Source organism: Tachypleus tridentatus, chromosome 9 (assembly GCF_004210375.1).
Source record: "Tachypleus tridentatus isolate NWPU-2018 chromosome 9, ASM421037v1, whole genome shotgun sequence".
Classification (NCBI taxonomy): Eukaryota; Metazoa; Arthropoda; class Merostomata; order Xiphosura; family Limulidae; genus Tachypleus; species Tachypleus tridentatus.
In genome coordinates, this window is record NC_134833.1 from 38812910 (window position 1) to 38834990 (window position 22081).

At 32.6% G+C, this 22081-nt stretch overlaps 1 protein-coding gene and 1 long non-coding RNA gene across 5 annotated transcripts in view; both read left to right on the forward strand.

Moving 5' to 3' along the window:
- The window catches only part of LOC143225093 (LHFPL tetraspan subfamily member 2a protein-like), an 83122-nt gene extending 77200 nt beyond the window's left edge, over positions 1–5922 (forward strand). For all 4 annotated transcript variants that reach the window (XM_076453875.1, XM_076453878.1, XM_076453877.1 and 1 more), the window contains exon 5: positions 499–5922. In XM_076453875.1, the coding sequence (XP_076309990.1) occupies positions 499–641 (143 nt within the window). In that variant the 3' untranslated portion in view covers positions 642–5922. The remainder of the gene's footprint in view (positions 1–498) is intronic.
- A 9507-nt stretch (positions 5923–15429) lies between these two features.
- On the forward strand, positions 15430–21607 carry LOC143225092 (uncharacterized). Its single transcript, XR_013013605.1, has 2 exons — positions 15430–15552; positions 16172–21607. It is a non-coding gene; the product is annotated as an uncharacterized LOC143225092 (long non-coding RNA).
- Positions 21608–22081: the final 474 nt, after the last annotated feature.

Genomic DNA, 22081 nt, shown 5'->3' on the forward strand with positions numbered 1-22081 from the left:
ATTTGTTGGATACGACTCCCATTATAGTTCCCATATTTTTTAAATCATATTAAATATACGTATTGTCAGAGGAAACTTGTCAAAATTATTTGTTCTGTTTAATGTCTTCTCAAAAGCATATCTGTTATCCTTCACGCGAAGTTTGACTATAACACTTTTAAGAGCGCGAAACACGAAGAAAAATTTCACACCAAACTTTTCCCCAAACCCACAAACTATTAAAATGTCCTTTGGATACAATTCTTCATCGATTCACATGGGTTGATTAGAGATGATATAGCTCAGAACTGAAATATTTATCTGACAATGATATGGGATTTATTATCCGGTAAAAGTAAGTATTTTTTTATGTTATAATGAAATAAAATTACTAATTCTCCTCAAATCATAACACAAGCACGACTCTTAGAGATAATAAAGTTATGTCTATCCATTATACACATCTATAGATATGCAAATAACTTATCTTGTGTCAGTTAAATGTTACTCATTTTGCAGGATGGGCATTTTATCTGGCCATTGGAAGCACCATCATGACCTGCATTTGTTCAGTTTTATCAATCCAGGCAGAAATTTCCACATCTTCTGACAAAGTGCAGGATGAAATCCTGGAAGGAAAGAACTTGATTTGTCTGTTGTAGTATGCTACAATGTTTGTCTCTTAAGTTTACTTGTGTAGCTAAGGAAAATGTTCAATGAATTAAATGTGTGATAAGTGGTGGCAGGTGGCAATGTATCAGTGGAAAATAATAATATAGACGAAACATTTAACTGTTAAATGGCAATTAAAATTTCGTGTTCGTGTTATGCTAATTTAATCACGAAATAATTATTGTATTTTGTATGCGGAACAAATATATGGTAACCAGAATGTTCGAGGTGGAAACAGTATTCAAATGTTAAAAGCTTAATCTTTGTAGTATTTTGATTAATAGTTTCAAGTTACTACTTGAAAGATGGCGTTATATTATGTATACTGGATTTTACTTCCTTTTGTATATTAGGTATCTCGTCGATAGTAACATCTCGCGAATTCTTATTGCTAAATACATTTGTGTTTCAAATGGAAATTTAGGATATATACACGTATGTATGTTTAAAAAAATTACAAAATAAGCCTTTAAATTGTATGTTTTGAATTTATTTTATGTAATTGAGTGTGATTTGGTGAAACATTGTTATTATTTTCATCTCATTTTCTGAAAAACGATTTTTCATTTGGACATAACAAACATAGATTTCGTATTAGAAAATACTTTAAATGGTGGCTTATAATGTGTGGAATTTCTGATATTAAAAAAACACGTTCTTCACTTTGCGTATAGTACTCCTGATATTCAAGAATACAAACAAATGTACTGTGTGTACGTGCAACTGTATTCCGTATAGAAACGTTTTATCTTATATTTTCATGAAGCTATAAACAATAAAGACACCTATTATTGAAAGATACCTAAAAGAAATGATATTATAATCAAATAATGTTCAAAAATATACCGTATAATTATCTTGATAGCCAATATGCTAACGTCTGTACACAGTTTGTCACAAATTGTCATATTTTCTTGAAAAAAAGAAATACCCTGGTAAATCAGTGGTAGTTTCACCAGTTAACAATGCTAAAATCTGAGGTTCGATTCCCCTCGATGGACAGAGCTCAGATCACTGTGTAGCTCTTCGCTGAAAAAACAAGAACATTAAAAGACACAAAGTATAACTGTCCATCATGGTAATTAAAGGTTAAAATCCTGCTGCAGTAAATAAAAAAAATCTTCGTGCAAAAGAGTTTAACCAATTGATCTAAGAAAGATTAGGATCACAGACGAATAGTTTGTAGATCATTGAATTGTTTTTTAAGTCGCGAGACATATTCGGCCCAGACAGCAAAGGTTAAGTTCTAACTTTACCATTACCTAAATCACTGTAACGAGAGCACGTGCTAAAACTAATATACAATAATTATGTCAACGGTCCAGATAAAACACTTTTAATTTTGTCCTTATCATTATATGTTGGTCACTCTTTTTACGTATTTTAATGGTGGGAGCAAATAAATGTATTTTACGGGAGTGTTTGATAAATATCTTAATTTCTAAATAACATAATTTAATTCGTTCTTTTAATAGTTACTTGTGTTTTTCTTCATCGTCGTTTAGAACTGTGTTTGTTAGTAGTTCATTTATATGAGCTCTTTGATAACAGACACCAGAAATTTATTGGCGTCTTGTACTGTTATTTTTGTTTTATTTCAGTAACTTGTTATGTGTAAAACCATCTTTATTGTTACGCTAACTTGATTTAACTCCCGTAACACATTTCAGGCAAGATGGTGTGACTTAGAAACACAATGGGACTTATTTTCAACTCTGCCACAGAATACTGGTAACAGTTCTCATATTTTTAAGCCCAGGCTGTGTGCCTGCCACACCCAAAAGAACTCGTGCTCCACACTTGGATTACAGTAGCTCAAAACTAAGGTGTTGAACAACAGCCGTTTCTCTAGTCTGTCAGCTCAAAATTAAGAACGGCTAGCGCTAATAGTCTTTATGTAACTCAGCGCGAATATATGGAACATTTAATCGATCTAGCTTTTCAAACACTTTATTTAATTTGTTGTAGGTAGCTTTAATCCACTGTTTGTTTTTATGCACAAAACTACGCAAGGGTGTCTTTGTATTATTCCCACCACCGTTATTGATCCTAGATGTTTAAGGTTATAAGCCTTCAAGCTTGTCGCTGAGACTCATAGAAGTTACAGTCCAATGACCTTGCACACCACACACAAACTTTATTTGGTACTTTGTAGCTAATGGGGTTAAAACATTCTTGTGTTACAATTTAAATAGTTAAAACAATCTTTAACAACAACAAAGAAAGCACAGGAGAAACGTTAATAAAAGAGCTCATTATTTTGTGTCCACCTGTAATGGTCAATTAAACGTTAAAAGTTAAAATTATTAAAATGCTTATGTGTTCTGTTAATATACATTCCACATCTAAAAGCTTCGTTTACCCATCAGTTCGACCATATGCTCGACATGATTTAATTAATACTTTTCATTATAACATTTTAAACACATTTTTTGTGATTTAATCGAAAAGATATATTTTATTATACAATCATATCTACGTGGCTTAAGGCCAGTGTTACATAATCCTATAGTACAACGCCATATTAAAATAATAAGTCTGAGAATGGCAAGAAAAAAGAATATTTTTACAGTGAATTTAATGAAATTCTCTTATAATTAGTAGGCTTACACGTAAGTACAAAGATAAAGTTTGAAACTATCTCAGCAGTAGCCATTAAAAAAAAACCACTCCAGTGTAAAACTGAAATATATGTTAGATAAACAACGCACTATCTCCTTAGTATATACTTATTTTTATTATTATAAATGTGTTCTAGATGTTCTAGTCATAAAAATGATTCTCAGCTTCTACATTTTTTACGTTGATTGCCTGTAGGGACAATTTCCTTTGGCTTGATCTGGTGACACCAGTAATTGGTCAAGTGGTATTTGCATGGCTTTTAATCATTCTATGAAAGTTGCTGCAGTTTTAAGAGTTCATAACGGAATATAACTCATAAAACTTAAAATCTCAGTCATTAGGCAGGAGGAAGATATGATTTTATTCATGACTAGCTTAAGTACTCGTCCTCTGGACGGAAGTTGTGTAAATTCATAATTAATGAAAGTTTATCTGAGGGCGTGAAAAGTTGCTTCCTTTATATATAACTGTAAAATAAAAATCTCATAAAAACTGCAAAACATAAAATGTGAAACTGTAATTTTGTATATATCTTTCCATAGACCCAATAAACCTTCCTATCAAATTCTGTGAAGCTCCAACTACACAGGGCGAAGTAGTGCTAAAAAACGGGAAAACGCCTATAAAAAACCATCAAAATGGCAAAACTGAAAATTTGTATGTATACCCCTTGCATGGATCTAATGAGCTTCCATACCAATTTTGGTAAAGATCTATTCACACCCTGCGAAATAGTTACATGGACATAACAATAGACGTACTATTGTATTTATATAGATATCAAATTACAGCTAATTCTGATGGACAAAATGGAAATAAAACATAAACATATTTCTTAAAACTACTGTTTTTAAACTGTAAGAAAATAATGATAAATTAAGTCATTTTGTTGTTGTTGTTTTTTAAATATAAGCTTAGTTGGAATACTATCACATTTTATTATGGTCTCCCAGTGGTGCAGTAATAAATTTGAGGGTTTAAACTAAAATCGTGGTTCGATATCGATGGTGGGCACAGTACCGATAACCCATGGTATTGCTTTGAGCTTAAAAACAAATAACTTTTAAAATGGACTTAGTATTCTAAAAATAAAACAGTGGAACAATAATAAGATGTTCTAATTTAGAAAATAATTCAAAATAAATATCTTTTATTAATTTGTAGACCTTATGTTTCAACTCAGTTTGATATTTGCTATCGTTAACCTTCATTAGGCCGTATCGATATAAACATAAATATTTACAGACCAACGAACAAAGGAATCTCAAATACGAACAGATGTTCAAATACATTTTTATACGTGATATGTGTTTAGGCAAATCATTAGAAAAGTGTGTCTATTTATATTTTAATGGATATATGTAAGATTACGATAATTTTAATATCTGTACTTTTCGCAAAACAAATCATAATTATTAATTATCTCGAATTTATACTTTGTAATATAAAGAGCAATTTAACTTTCGTAATTATAATTAACATAATGACTGTTACTACAATTCAACATAGCTTTATTAAAATTTTCATTTTTTGAAATTGCACTACTTAAAAGTTATTTTAAGTCTATGGGCGTGTTTTAGATTTTGTATCGTGGATCGTTCTTCAGACAAGTTTAATTATTTTTTAAACAAAAATCCTACTTTATAATGTAAAGCAGACTACGCGTCCAGTAGTTATACGATCTCAAATAAGTGGTAATTTTTGTAACCTTCTCAAGTGTGTGATTTTGCGACTTTGTAGTATGACTGTAAAATGTAAGTTATGAAATATATCATTTGTTGTGCTTGTTGAGTAATTTAAATAACAAATGGTAAGAAATACAACTTAAAAACAGCATTAGCCTAAATTTTATAGAGATCAGATCAGAAATATAATTTTGAAATACCATAAACTTGAATTTCGTAGAAATTTGATGAAAAATATATCTTAATAATAGCATAAATTTAAATTTCGTAGTAATCACGTGATCAATAGAATTTTAATACAATAAAAAGTTGAATTTCATGAAGATTAGGTGATAACTATAAACTGATAATAGTATAAACTTGAATTTCATTGTGACCTGATGATATCATAGATATTATGATAAAAGGGCTAACTCAGTATATGTTACGTTAGCGTAACATTATAAAAATAACTTATTACGTTAGCATTAAAACTGTTATTTGTTTGTACAGCAATATTTTGCTACGGCTTCAGAGAGGAAGTTGTTATTTGTGCTTCTGGTAAACTTTTATTAAAAACTTGTTCACATGAATGTAAAGTTTATTACATTGTATTATTTTGTAGATCGTATTAAGCAATTGAACCACGAACTATTGGGATTTTTTTATAGGAATTATTGTTATATGATAAAGTTTACCAAACCGTCTCATTTTGTAGATTTTTTTAGACAAATGAAAATTGTAACTAAATCACGAAAGAACTGGGAGAGTTTTAATATGAATTAGTGATTTCATGTTTATTAGTTGTTTTCGATTATTAAAAGAATGATTTGAACTGAACTATGGGTATTTTTAGATAACGGACACGATTTTTTTCTATGTGATTTTTGTTAATTTATAGACGTTCCGTGGGCTCTCTGATCAATATTTTCTTGCATATATCTGTTTTCACTGTGTTTTGACAAATAAAATACTTGACGTCGTTCAGTGTAGCCTTTTCGTCCATTTCTTTTCTTGTTCTCAACATTTAACTAATACTTTAATTTCTCATACAATACAGTTTATAGGAAGTCTAAAAAACATTCAGTAAATGACAAATGACATACTGGACTTGGAATCAAGGGTCAGTAGTTCACGTTCCGTTGTCGCAAAAAAACGCTTTGTACTTCGGGGACGTGAGTGCATGTTAATCAGTGAAAGCCATATCTCTCTATTTGAAAAATCTGAAGGTCACGGGTTCGAATCACCGTCACACCAAACATATTCGCCCTTTCAGCCGTGGGAGTGTTATAATGTTACGGTCAATCCCAATATTAGTTGGTAAAAGAGTAGCCCAAGAGTTGGCTGTGGGTGGCGATGACTTGCTGCCTTTTCTCTAGTCTTACACTGCAAAATTAGGGACGACTAGCGCAGATAGTCCTCGTGTAGCTTTGTGCGAAATTCAAAAACAAGTAAACAAACCCTCTATTTGATTTGAAGAAACCCAAAACTGGCCGTAAATAATGTTGACTATTTGCCTTTCATATTGTTTATTAATTACAAATTAAGGGTGGCTAGTGTATCTTTGTGTGAAATTCTAAAACAAGAAAACAAACTATTCATGAAGAGAACTATATTAGGTACGAGTCGCCACTTAAAACACCTATTGAATGTATTTTAAACTTCTCTATTGATTGTTCTTACGTTTTGTATTTACGACAAGGTTACTAAGACAACTTGTACTGTCCCTAATTGTGGATTACTAAACCAGATAAGCAGATTACTAAAGCAGATACCTTTGTTGAGCTGTCTTTAGATTAACTGGTGCATAATAAGAACAAAGTACTGAAACAGTGCAGTGGATGACTAGCTACTACATAGTGAGAACAAAGTACTGAAACAGTGCAGTGGATGACTAGCTACTACATAGTGAGAACAAAGTACTGAAACAGTGCAGTGGATGACTAGCTACTACATAGTGAGAACAAAGTACTGAAACAGTGCAGTGGATGACTAGCTACTACGTAGTGAGAACAAAGTACTGAAACAGTGGAGTGGATGACTAGCTACTACATAGTGAGAACAAAGTACTGAAACAGTGTAATGGATATATGATAGTCCACTTGGATCAGATGTTTACAAATACAAAAATAATAACACGATATTCATTATTGCAAAAATTTTTGAGACTCAATAAATACATAGAATGACAATACTGAAAGCTTTATAGTAACTTATTCCCAAGAATACGTGATGCTACGGCTGTTATTTCTTTTAACACATCACTTTCGTATCATAATACGAATCACTCTCAAAGTACGAGCAGCCCCCTGTAGTCTGTATTAATTTGATGTTTTCTGAACCGTACATGTACATTTAACAGTGGGTTTAACCATTGACATGCTGTTCTGTAGATTAGGCTTTCTATCATAGAGTTTCTGTTCAGTTGCTTCCAATATAGTAAGATTTCTTTTTCAAAGTTGTATTTATCTCCTAATCTTTCGTATCAATGTTTCTCACTTAAACTACGTGCATAAGTTGCCACCATTTTTATTATTGTCACTTGTTGTTCAGATTTCTTTGCTTTTCTATCATTTACCCTGCATTCTATTTGTATCTTGTATCTGGTACATATGTATCTCATTATTGACGAGATAAATAAAGGGATATATTACTTTGAAAGACTAAACTGTTGAAGTAAGACGATTTATTTCAGTCTGACCATAATACGATTTATTTCAGTCTGACCATAATACGCTGTAATCACAAATATGAAAAGCACAACGAAGGCTCATTTTACTCCACATTTTACAAACACGATGAGATTGAAGTATTTATCAATATGTGTTACCTTTGAATGTACCTTAGCTAACTAACTATTTTTTCTGAGGTTTAATATATGTATAGCAACTCGTAGATAAAAGAGGCTTCAACTTCTGTCAGTACAATTGCACCAAACTGTTCTGTTTTTAGCCTCAACATACAGGCTCTTAGGACAGCCCTGAGTTTGTTGGAAAGATGAGTGGCGAGTAAAGCATACACTCTACCAGACACTCCAACTAGATGTACATCTGTATAGAACACTGATGTTTCAAGTAATCCTAAGAAACAGAGAAACAAAAATAATCTTAAACTACACCACTATAATACAATAATTTTTAGCTGCGGCATATCGGCTCATAAACCGAGTTTGAGTTTCTAAGTACGAACGTTTAGCTCATAGTTTCGTCTTCTCTAAGCCGATTTGAGATCTAATTACAGTTTTGGACTCAGGAGATCAGACGCTTTCAATAGTTATATTTGACCATACCCAAGATGACTTAGATTAATTTACTCTAATCCTGTCTAAAAGAATTTCACTTTGAGAAAAGGCTTTAAACATCCAGATGAGTAATGAAATCGAAACAGGTACACGCGCATCTCACGGGTGGTATTGCTGGCGCACAAAAATACAGCTGATATAAAAGGGGAGGAAGTCTAGTCTATTAATTTACCCAAATCTCACCCAAAAGAATTTCAACTGCCGCGGCTATTGAGAATTTTCTCTTGTTTAAGATGAAAAATAGGCTCTTTCAATTCATTTGAGCCACGTGTCACATATTTAATATGACATCTATAAATTATAACCAAGGTTGTGGCTTTTCTAAATGTGAGTAGCGGAACAGCAATTTTTTCTATATGTAATTGAAATATGTCCCCCGATGGTACAGCGGTAAGTCTACGAACTTACAACACTAAAATCAAGGGTTCGATTCCTCTTGGTGCATTCAGCAGACAGCCCGACGTAGCTTTGCTATAAGAAAACACGCACAAACACACACGTGACTGATAGTCACATAATAACGTCCTAACAGCTGAATGGTCGAGCATGCTTGGTGTGACAGGAATTCGAACCCGCGACCCTCAAACTACGAGTCGAGCGTCCTGACCACCTGGCTATTTGGTTCGTAATAATAAATGCTGTTAAAATACACCATGGAAACGTAAACAACTTAGTCATAGATAGGAAAGTGCCTACATTTCCTGTTATTTTCTTTACAGGAATACTATGATGATACGGAATTCTTCATTAAAAAGATTCCTTGAGACTTGGCGTGTTTGTTTGTTTTTCGGGACGATAGGATTACTTCAAAAGGATGACCTTTAACTGCAATTTCCATTATCTTTATACGTAATTTATTTGAACCTACGGCATTTCTTTTAGAATCTATTTATCGTATTACTTAAGTAATATCCGTTTATAGATTAAGACGGAATACGTTCAAATATTACTTTTCGTATACTGATTATTTTTAGTACATTTGCATTGCAAAAATGTCAACAAAATCTAAAATACTACATATATTTTATCAAAGGCAAAATAACGTAATGGTAAATCCTAAACACGTCTGAGGAAAGTACACCGAAAGGTGTAGCAGTACGTTGTCTCACCAGATTTACTTTTGTTTCTAGACATAATATGTGAAATAACCCTAACGTTAAAATTGATGGCAGATTCGAATACTCCGGTGAGCAATTTTTCACGTTTAAAAGATTTTTACGATTAATCGTGAAAAGTTAGTTGCTGTTATAAAACAAAATCGAGATAATTCATTGTATCTCAAGACGGTTGGTATGGGTATTAACCTGAAGATGGCCTAAGAAGATCGAAACGCTGCTCTCTACTTTATTTTAATAAAGTTTTAATACCCACACCAGCAGTGAGATATATTTTTACCTCAAGTGGGTTTCTCGTCATCACGAAATAATTCATTCGAGACTGCCTTGCGTGGCCTAGTATTTAGCGATCTTGAGCCATAAATCCGGAAATTCAAGGTTCATGACCCTACACCCCCAAAAAGCAAATGCAATCATCAGTTTAGGTCGTTGATACCCTATGTGAGTAACAGTCAAGCCCCATTAGGTGAATGTTGTTAATGAGTTATCTTTTCCGTCACCGAACGAACATCATCCCCATTTCAGCTGGGGGGGGGCATTAAAATTTTGCTGTGAATTCTACTATTTATTGGTAAAAGAGTAGCCCAAAAGTTGACGGTGGATGGTGATAACTAGCTGCCTTCCTTCAGTCTTTCACTGCGAACTTAGGGACGGTTAGCTTTGATGGAGTTCAAAACAAAACAAATCTTTTTTTCCATTGCTCTATCAGTTCAAAATTAGGAACGGCTATTTGTAATTAGTCTTTTTTTTTTTAGTTTTGCATTGAAATTATGAAATACACAAAATTAGGGATTGTGTAGTTCACCGTTCATTTTAAAATTACATACACTTTTCTTAACTTGAAGTTTATCATTATAAGGTATATTAGTTTGGCTTGAATTTCGCGCAAAGCTACAGGAGGGCTATCTGCGCTAGCCTTCCCTAATTTAGCAGTGTAAGACTAAAGGGAAGGCTGCTAGTCATCACCATACACCGCCAACTCTTGGGCTACTCTTTTACCAACGAATACTGGGATTGGCCGGATACATTATAACGCCCCCATGGCTGAAAGGGCAAGCATGTTTGGTGTGACGGGGATTCAAACCCGCGGATGACAAGTCGAGTACCTTATCAACATAGCCATGCCGGGCCAGTTATATTGGTATTTATATTGGGTTTACTTAATTTCCTGGATACGTTAACGAATGCTATAAAAAAGGCACCTCAATCACACAATAATAACATATATATTCTGAATCTTCTAAAGAAACATGAGTAATTTTAAAACCATTCAATATTTATACAAATATTTTAGCCATTTAATTCACATCTCTTATTTTTAATATAATATTACAGATTCCTTTTTTGTTCTACCAAAGGTAAAACTGAAAATATAATCTGTGGCATCGAGGTCTAATATATTCTTGTAACGCTGGATTTTGTTTACGCCCGACATGACCAGGTGGTTAAGGCACTCGACTCGTAATCTGAGGGTCGCGGGTTCGAATCCCCGTCACATCAAATATGCTAGCCCTTTCAGCCGTGAGGGTGTTATAAGGTGACAGTCAATCCCACTATTCGCGGGTACAAGAGTAGCCCAAGAGTTGGCGGTAGGTGGTGATGACTAACTGCCTTCCCTCTAGTCTTACACTGCTAAATTAGGAACGGCTAGCGCAGATAGTTCTCCTGTAGCTTTGCGCGAAATTCAAACCAATTCTTGGTTACGGTAATCGAGTTTCTTGTAAGACTAGAGAGAAGGCAGCAAGTCATCACCACCCACCGCCAACTCTTGGGCTACTCTTTTACCAACGAATAGTGGGATTGGTCGTAACATTATAACGCCCCCACGGCTGAAAGAGCGAACATGTTTGGTGCGAGGAGGATGCGAACCCGCGACCCTCAGATTAAGAGTCGCACGCCTTAACACGCTTGGCCATGGGGGTTTTTTTTTGACGTTTTTGTTGTGTAGTGGTTATCACATCTGCCTTACACGCGGAAGGTCCCAGGTTCGATCCCTGGGAGGCACATTTTTATAAGTACGGGGAGAAGGAAGTAATCACAGAGAACCTGAACCTGCAGGGTATGAACTTTTCTTACCCAAACACCGACGACATTCTTCTTTTCGAACATTCTTCGAGTTTCTTAAACTTTTACCAAAAATTATGCCAAGTACAGTCCACGTAACAATAACAAAACTAACCAGCCTCTTCCTTAGCGTTTCTGTCTTTCATTGTATACTGTTATATTTTAACTTTTGAACCTGACTTTACAAATGATGTTCAAACTGAAGTACTTTGAAAATTGAATTTGACAAGTAAGGATAAACTTATCTGCGCATGCCAATCGAATCAAGTAACTGAATATACGCATAACTTACACGTATCAAAGTACATCACTCAAACAAACTCTTCGTTGAATGAGTGGTACCATATTAAATGAAAGCAACTCACTCACTCGATATTTCACCGATTCTCGTATCTATAATCTACTTTTGATACCCCCTTCCGGAATTTACAAAAATGTGCATGTCAAATTTAAACTCTCCTTGATATTCTAGAACCACTTTTTTTCATCTTAGCGTCACGCTTCTTGTAACTGAAGTTTAAATTAAAGTGTTGAAAATATAGTTTTCTTTGGCTTATATGTATATTAGGTCGAAAGCCACGTGTTTTAAAATTAACTTTTGGCAAAAATAAACCTGTGACATCATCATTAACCATTTGCTAACACCTGATGCTAACTGATGCTGACAAGAAACCGGTTACTTTTTGCACGTTTACTGACTTACAGTGTTAAAAGTACTGTTTCGTTTTCTTGCAGTGGACAAAGTTTAAATAAACAGTCGCTTGGCTTGCTGTTAAAAATAGAAACGTACACATTATTGATAGTTAAGTTAGGCTTACCAGAAGAGGCCAAGAATAGAAAGGCAACTGTGTGTGTGCGTGACTGAATATCTTTAAACATTTTTTTGCAGTCTTGCATCAACAATATTTCCCAAGACAGCCCAAAAGAGTACTTTTTTAAAAAAATTTCAATGGGAAACAGTGATTTCCAAGACTGACTTAAACTTCACTTAATGTGAAATAAAACACAATCTATTAGAGCAGGATTTTCATATGTTTCTTCAGATATATATATATATAAGTTGAGGGTGGCGGGTTGAATCCCCGTCACGGCAAACATGCCCGCTTTTTCACTCTTGGGGCGTTATAATGTTACAGTCAATCCCACTATTCGTTGGTGAAAGAGTAGCTCAAGAGTTGGCGGTGAGTAACTGCTTTCCCTCTGGTCTTACGCTGCTAAATTAGGAACAGCTAGCGCAAATAGCCCTCACGTAGCTTTGCGCGAAATTCAAAACAGACAAGCAAACAACATTATTATATTGTGTATATATGTGTGGGTGTGTATATATATTACTACTTCCGTTATGTATTAATCTGGTCATTGATACTTTACTTACCAGACTGCAATCACTTAAAAGTAATTCTGTTTTGGAACTTCATATTAATGTTTACAAGTTCAGTTTCTGTTTAGGCTAATTCTCAGATATACATAGTATTTTATTAGAGATTATCTTCTTCTCACAAACGGATTCTGTATATCTTCATTTCTGTTGACATTTTTTAAATTAACTGTTTCAGAGAGTTTATTGTAACAGTAAAATTAAATATGAAGAGTAAACGTTTTGAAAAATGATTTTTACACCCGAGTAACATTTCATTTTAATCAAAACAAATAGTACTGAACGCATATCTACTTGAAACCGAATCTTTATACTAATCTATGTCTTGATTCAACTGTAAATAGGTTTATCGAAGTTTATATGGGTTTGTCTTTAAAAGCTTATTAGAAATACAGTACTATGTAATCATCAACCTACCTAAATAATGTAATTTAAAATCATGCAGAAGCTGTACGATTTCTTATCGAAATAATCAGTGTGTTCTGAGTGTTTCTCTTTCTTATTTTTTTTTTTGAGTGTGGGGCAGTTTGGAGGTTAAGGCGTTCGATTTGCAATCTACAGGATCGGCGGGATCAAAACCGCGTCAATATGTTTGACATTTTATCCATGGGATCGTTATAATGTGACAGTCAATCCCATTATTCGTTGGTAAAAAGTATCCTAAGAGTTGGTGATTGGTGCTGCCGATTGGTTGTCTTTCCTATGGTTGACAGTTCAAAATTAGAGACAGCTGCAGATAAATTTAGTAGTTTTGCCCTAAAATTATTCGTTTCTTATTTTGTACAACGCGCTATATTTAGCAAAAAAAAAAAAAAACTTTGCTGCGGCTCTTCCATAGGACAGCGGTAAATCTACAGACTCACATAAATGAAATCTGCAGTCCAGTTCCCCACGTTAGGCGCAGCAGAGACCTCAATGCGGCTCTGCTCTGGAACAAACATACTTATAAATGTTGCTTTACAAAATATAAATTCACAGAATACGACTATTAAAGAACAAACATTACCGTTGAATTGTGTTTTCATACTAAACGTAATACGTTAGGCTTATCCAAGTAAACTGTGTGTGTATGTTTTTTTTATAGCAAAGCCACATTAGATTATCTGCTGAGTCCACAGAGGGGAATTGAACCCCTGATTTTAGCGTTGTAAATCCGTAGATTTACCGCTGTACAAGTGGGGAACCTAAGTTAACTGACCGAATTAGGATTAACGTAAAGATTTCAAAATCCGCTGCATTTATTAGAGTTGTAATGTATTCAAGGACTGTTGGCAAAGAAAACACAAGTTAAAATGAAAAATATTATAAAGAAAAGAATTATTCATCACGTAAGTTTGAATGATAATTTTGACTCCTGTAATTAACTATTGTTAAAATTTCTTATTTACCTGTACATACTTGAAGAATTAATGTACACAGGTCTGGAACAAAATATGTTTTAGTAGGGATAACCATACAACCACCAGTTTTCTGTCGTATCAAAAAATAAGTTGAACTCGTTTATAGAAAAAGCAAACATAAATGATCGTAGATAACCATACAAGATGATCTTGAAGCCATATTTTTATATGACATAATGTCATTAAGAATTTCTCACAAAAGTGTAGGTTTTATTTCAGAAGTTTATTTATTGCAATATTCTTAAGTTAAAGCGCAATATTCTATGTTTTAAGGTCACCTTGCATCCCAATTTTTCATAAATATATTTCGATTATACTTTTGTACATATGTACCTACTGGTGAAAAGCTTTGGGCTGTATGGTTCTCTCACCACTTTCACTTTATTTTGTACCAACATTGTATATTCTATATAGTAATAACGTTGTGAAGACTTTATATTGTTTATTTAACTATTACTTTTATTAAATGTTTAAAACATTTTGATGAATCTTATAATTTATTTTAAGAACTCTTAACATACTAGAGTTCAGTATATAAATAAATTTGTATTACCTGTTTATCCTCAAGTGTAAAATGTATTTTATATTTAGACATCTATGGATCTGTTTCTAATTTCCAAGTAAAGAAACACGGTTAATTGTTGTTAAACGTGCTAGGAGCAAACCGTTCCGTATATATTTATATAAACAACATTCGCATCTGAAAAATTTACCAATAACTCTTTTCATAATCTAAATAAGAAGTGTTTAAATAACTTTTCTAATGTGGAGAAGTCAGTATGGATAATCAAGAAAAACCTTCTTCATTGTATATTGTAACTAGAAATGAAATTTATTATATTTGGAGATTCAATGACGTGTATGTAGAATTCATTACGAAACTATCGTAAGAAGGTGAATACACGTTATGCCTCGTTACCAATGGCTAAAACTATTAAACGTGTTTGAAAAGCAAATATGTAAGGGAAACTAATTCACTATGTATTTCAAATGTTTATTTTTTCTAACAATGCTTACAATATATTTTTGGTTATAATTTAAAATATATTATAATATACTAAAAATTTCATTTATTGTATATTATTTTTTTAATTCGAAACATCTTTGAAGTACGAACAATATTTTAATTGTATGAATATTTTTCATATCTTTAATGCCAGCAATACAAAGAGATTTGTTTTCAATAAAAACAAGTGCTGTATTTTAAGCCACGTGACACTTGTTTTGACTATTCCTTTTTCAGGCCTCTTATTCATCCTGGGGCTAGTTCTTTATCCAGCTGGTTGGGGCAGTACCCGCGTACAGCTTGTCTGTGGAGAAAATTCGCACCCGTTTTTGTTGGGTGATTGTAGACTCGGTATGTGGTTGTAGTTGCTTTGAAATATTTTTCACACTGACATGTGTTTTGTTTGTCATTAAATTTTAAATCCTTTCAATGAATATTTTTAAATCTTCGCTACTTGTGAAAGTGTCTAAAAATTTGTTGGATACGACTCCCATTATAGTTCCCATATTTTTTTAAATCATATTAAATATACGTATTGTCAGAGGAAACTTGTCAAAATTATTTGTTCTGTTTAATGTCTTCTCAAAAGCATATCTGTTATCCTTCACGCGAAGTTTGACTATAACACTTTTAAGAGCGCGAAACACGAAGAAAAATTTCACACCAAACTTTTCCCCAAACCCACAAACTATTAAAATGTCCTTTGGATACAATTCTTCATCGATTCACATGGGTTGATTAGAGATGATATAGCTCAGAACTGAAATATTTATCTGACAATGATATGGGATTTATTATCCGGTAAAAGTAAGTATTTTTTATGTTATAATGAAATAAAATTACTAATTCTCCTCAAATCATAACACAAGCACGACTCTTAGAGATAATAAAGTTATGTCTATCCATTATACACATCTATAGATATGCAAATAACTTATCTTGTGTCAGTTAAATGTTACTCATTTTGCAGGATGGGCATTTTATCTGGCCATTGGAAGCACCATCATGACCTGCATTTGTTCAGTTTTATCAATCCAGGCAGAAATTTCCACATCTTCTGACAAAGTGCAGGATGAAATCCTGGAAGGAAAGAACTTGATTTGTCTGTTGTAGTATGCTACAATGTTTGTCTCTTAAGTTTACTTGTGTAGCTAAGGAAAATGTTCAATGAATTAAATGTGTGATAAGTGGTGGCAGGTGGCAATGTATCAGTGGAAAATAATAATATAGACGAAACATTTAACTGTTAAATGGCAATTAAAATTTCGTGTTCGTGTTATGCTAATTTAATCACGAAATAATTATTGTATTTTGTATGCGGAACAAATATATGGTAACCAGAATGTTCGAGGTGGAAACAGTATTCAAATGTTAAAAGCTTAATCTTTGTAGTATTTTTGATTAATAGTTTCAAGTTACTACTTGAAAGATGGCGTTATATTATGTATACTGGATTTTACTTCCTTTTGTATATTAGGTATCTCGTCGATAGTAACATCTCGCGAATTCTTATTGCTAAATACATTTGTGTTTCAAATGGAAATTTAGGATATATACACGTATGTATGTTTAAAAAAAATTACAAAATAAGCCTTTAAATTGTATGTTTTGAATTTATTTTATGTAATTGAGTGTGATTTGGTGAAACATTGTTATTATTTTCATCTCATTTTCTGAAAAACGATTTTTCATTTGGACATAACAAACATAGATTTCGTATTAGAAAATACTTTAAATGGTGGCTTATAATGTGTGGAATTTCTGATATTAAAAAAACACGTTCTTCACTTTGCGTATAGTACTCCTGATATTCAAGAATACAAACAAATGTACTGTGTGTACGTGCAACTGTATTCCGTATAGAAACGTTTTATCTTATATTTTCATGAAGCTATAAACAATAAAGACACCTATTATTGAAAGATACCTAAAAGAAATGATATTATAATCAAATAATGTTCAAAAATATACCGTATAATTATCTTGATAGCCAATATGCTAACGTCTGTACACAGTTTGTCACAAATTGTCATATTTTCTTGAAAAAAAGAAATACCCTGGTAAATCAGTGGTAGTTTCACCAGTTAACAATGCTAAAATCTGAGGTTCGATTCCCCTCGATGGACAGAGCTCAGATCACTGTGTAGCTCTTCGCTGAAAAAACAAGAACATAAAAAGACACAAAGTATAACTGTCCATCATGGTAATTAAAGGTTAAAATCCTGCTGCAGTAAATAAAAAAAATCTTCGTGCAAAAGAGTTTAACCAATTGATCTAAGAAAGATTAGGATCACAGACGAATAGTTTGTAGATCATTGAATTGTTTTTTAAGTCGCGAGACATATTCGGCCCAGACAGCAAAGGTTAAGTTCTAACTTTACCATTACCTAAATCACTGTAACGAGAGCACGTGCTAAAACTAATATACAATAATTATGTCAACGGTCCAGATAAAACACTTTTAATTTTGTCCTTATCATTATATGTTGGTCACTCTTTTTACGTATTTTAATGGTGGGAGCAAATAAATGTATTTTACGGGAGTGTTTGATAAATATCTTAATTTCTAAATAACATAATTTAATTCGTTCTTTTAATAGTTACTTGTGTTTTTCTTCATTGTCGTTTAGAACTGTGTTTGTTAGTAGTTCATTTATATGAGCTCTTTGATAACAGACACCAGAAATTTATTGGCGTCTTGTACTGTTATTTTTGTTTTATTTCAGTAACTTGTTATGTGTAAAACCATCTTTATTGTTACGCTAACTTGATTTAACTCCCGTAACACATTTCAGGCAAGATGGTGTGACTTAGAAACACAATGGGACTTATTTTCAACTCTGCCACAGAATACTGGTAACAGTTCTCATATTTTTAAGCCCAGGCTGTGTGCCTGCCACACCAAAAGAACTCGTGCTCCACACTTGGATTACAGTAGCTCAAAACTAAGGTGTTGAACAACAGCCGTTTCTCTAGTCTGTCAGCTCAAAATTAAGAACGGCTAGCGCTAATAGTCTTTATGTAACTCAGCGCGAATATATGGAACATTTAATCGATCTAGCTTTTCAAACACTTTATTTAATTTGTTGTAGGTAGCTTTAATCCACTGTTTGTTTTTATGCACAAAACTACGCAAGGGTGTCTTTGTATTATTCCCACCACCGTTATTGATCCTAGATGTTTAAGGTTATAAGCCTTCAAGCTTGTCGCTGAGACTCATAGAAGTTACAGTCCAATGACCTTGCACACCACACACAAACTTTATTTGGTACTTTGTAGCTAATGGGGTTAAAACATTCTTGTGTTACAATTTAAATAGTTAAAACAATCTTTAACAACAACAAAGAAAGCACAGGAGAAACGATAATAAAAGAGCTCATTATTTTGTGTCCACCTGTAATGGTCAATTAAACGTTAAAAGTTAAAATTATTAAAATGCTTATGTGTTCTGTTAATATACATTCCACATCTAAAAGCTCCGTTTACCCATCAGTTCGACCATATGCGCGACATGATTTAATTAATACTTTTCATTATAACATTTTAAACACATTTTTTGTGATTTAATCGAAAAGATATATTTTATTATACAATCATATCTACGTGGCTTAAGGCCAGTGTTACATAATCCTATAGTACAACGCCATATTAAAATAATAAGTCTGAGAATGGCAAGAAAAAAGAATATTTTTACAGTGAATTTAATGAAATTCTCTTATAATTAGTAGGCTTACACGTAAGTACAAAGATAAAGTTTGAAACTATCTCAGCAGTAGCCATTAAAAAAAAACCACTCCAGTGTAAAACTGAAATATATGTTAGATAAACAACGCACTATCTCCTTAGTATATACTTATTTTTATTATGATAAATGTGTTCTAGATGTTCTAGTCATAAAAATGATTCTCAGCTTCTACATTTTTTACGTTGATTGCCTGTAGGGACAATTTCCTTTGGCTTGATCTGGTGACACCAGTAATTGGTCAAGTGGTATTTGCATGGCTTTTAATCATTCTATGAAAGTTGCTGCAGTTTTAAGAGTTCATAACGGAATATAACTCATAAAACTTAAAATCTCAGTCATTAGGCAGGAGGAAGATATGATTTTATTCATGACTAGCTTAAGTACTCGTCCTCTGGACGGAAGTTGTGTAAATTCATAATTAATGAAAGTTTATCTGAGGGCGTGAAAAGTTGCTTCCTTTATATATAACTGTAAAATAAAAATCTCATAAAAACTGCAAAACATAAAATGTGAAACTGTAATTTTGTATATATCTTTCCATAGACCCAATAAACCTTCCTATCAAATTCTGTGAAGCTCCAACTACACAGGGCGAAGTAATGCTAAAAAACCGGAAAACGCCTATAAAAAACCATCAAAATGGCAAAACTGAAAATTTGTATGTATACCTCTTGCATGGATCTAATGAGCTTCCATACCAATTTTGGTGAAGATCTATTCACACCCTGCGAAATAGTTACATGGACATAACAATAGACGTACTATTGTATTTATATAGATATCAAATTACAGCTAATTCTGATGGACAAAATGGAAATAAAACAGAAGCATATTTCTTAAAACTACTGTTTTTAAACTGTAAGAAAAATAATGATAAATTAAGTCATTTTGTTGTTGTTGTTTTTAAATATAAGCTTAGTTGGAATACTATCACATTTTATAATGGTCTCCCAGTGGTGCAGTAATAAATTTGAGGATTTAAACTAAAATCATGGTTCGATATCGATGGTGGGCACAGTATCGATAACCCATGGTATTGCTTTGAGCTTAAAAACAAATAACTTTTAAAATGGACTTAGTATTCTAAAAATAAAACAGTGGAACAATAATAAGATGTTCTAATTTAGAAAATAATTACAAATAAATATCTTTTATTAATTTGTAGACCTTATGTTTCAACTCAGTTTGATATTTGCTATCGTTAACCTTCATTAGGCCGTATCGATATAAACATAAATATTTTCAGACCAACGAACAAAGGAATCTCAAATACGAACAGATGTTCAAATACATTTTTATACGTGATATGTGTTTAGGCAAATCATTAGAAAAGTGTGTCTATTTATATTTTAATGGATATATGTAAGATTACGATAATTTTAATATCTGTACTTTTCGCAAAACAAATCATAATTATTAATTATCTCGAATTTATACTTTGTAATATAAAGAGCAATTTAACTTTCGTAATTATAATTAACATAATGACTGTTACTACAATTCAACATAGCTTTATTAAAATATTCATTTTTTGAAATTGCACTACTTAAAAGTTATTTTCCCTTGTCATCGTCTATGGGCGTGGTTTAGATTTTGTATCGTGGATCGTTCTTCAGACAAGTTTAATTATTTTTTAAACAAAAATCCTACTTTATAATGTAAAGCAGACTACGCGTCCAGTAGTTATACGATCTCAAAAAAGTGGTAATTTTTGTAACCTTCTCAAGTGTGTGATTTTGCGACTTTGTAGTATGACTGTAAAATGTAAGTTATGAAATATATCATTTGTTGTGCTTGTTGAGTAATTTAAATAACAAATGGTAAGAAATACAACTTAAAAACAGCATTAGCCTAAATTTTATAGAGATCAGATCAGAAATATAATTTTGAAATACCATAAACTTGAATTTCGTAGAAATTTGATGAAAAATATATCTTAATAATAGCATAAATTTAAATTTCGTAGTAATCACGTGATCAATAGAATTTTAATACAATAAAAAGTTGAATTTCATGAAGATTAGGTGATAACTATAAACTGATAATAGTATAAACTTGAATTTCATTGTGACCTGATGATATCATAGATATTATGATAAAAGGGCTAACTCAGTATATGTTACGTTAGCGTAACATTATAAAAATAACTTATTACGTTAGCATTAAAACTGTTATTTGTTTGTACAGCAATATTTTGCTACGGCTTCAGAGAGGAAGTTGTTATTTGTGCTTCTGGTAAACTTTTATTAAAAACTTGTTCACATGAATGTAAAGTTTATTACATTGTATTATTTTGTAGATCGTATTAAGCAATTGAACCACGAACTATTGGGATTTTTTTATAGGAATTATTGTTATATGATAAAGTTTACCAAACCGTCTCATTTTGTAGATTTTTTTAGACAAATGAAAATTGTAACTAAATCACGAAAGAACTGGGAGAGTTTTAATATGAATTAGTGATTTCATGTTTATTAGTTGTTTTCGATTATTAAAAGAATGATTTGAACTGAACTATGGGTATTTTTAGATAACGGACACGATTTTTTTCTATGTGATTTTTGTTAATTTATAGACGTTCCGTGGGCTCTCTGATCAATATTTTCTTGCATATATCTGTTTTCACTGTGTTTTGACAAATAAAATACTTGACGTCGTTTAGTGTAGCCTCTTCGTGCATTTCTTTTCTTGTTCTCAACATTTAACTAATACTTTAATTTCTCATACAATACAGTTTATAGGAAGTCTAAAAAACATTCATTAAATGACAAATGACATACTGGACTTGGAATCAAGGGTCAGTAGTTCACGTTCCGTTGTCGCAAAACAACGCGTTGTACTTCGGAGACGTGAGTGCATATTAATCAGTGAAAGCCATATCTCTCTATTTGAAAAATCTGAAGGTCACGGGTTCGAATCACCGTCACACCAAACATATTCGCCCTTTCAGCCGTGGGAGTGTTATAATGTTACGGTCAATCCCAATATTAGTTGGTAAAAGAGTAGCCCAAGAGTTGGCCGTGGTTGGTGATGACTTGCTGCCTTCTCTCTAGTCTTACACTGCAAAATTAGGGACGACTAGCGCAGATAGTCCTCGTGTAGCTTTGTGCGAAATTCAAAAACAAGTAAACAAAC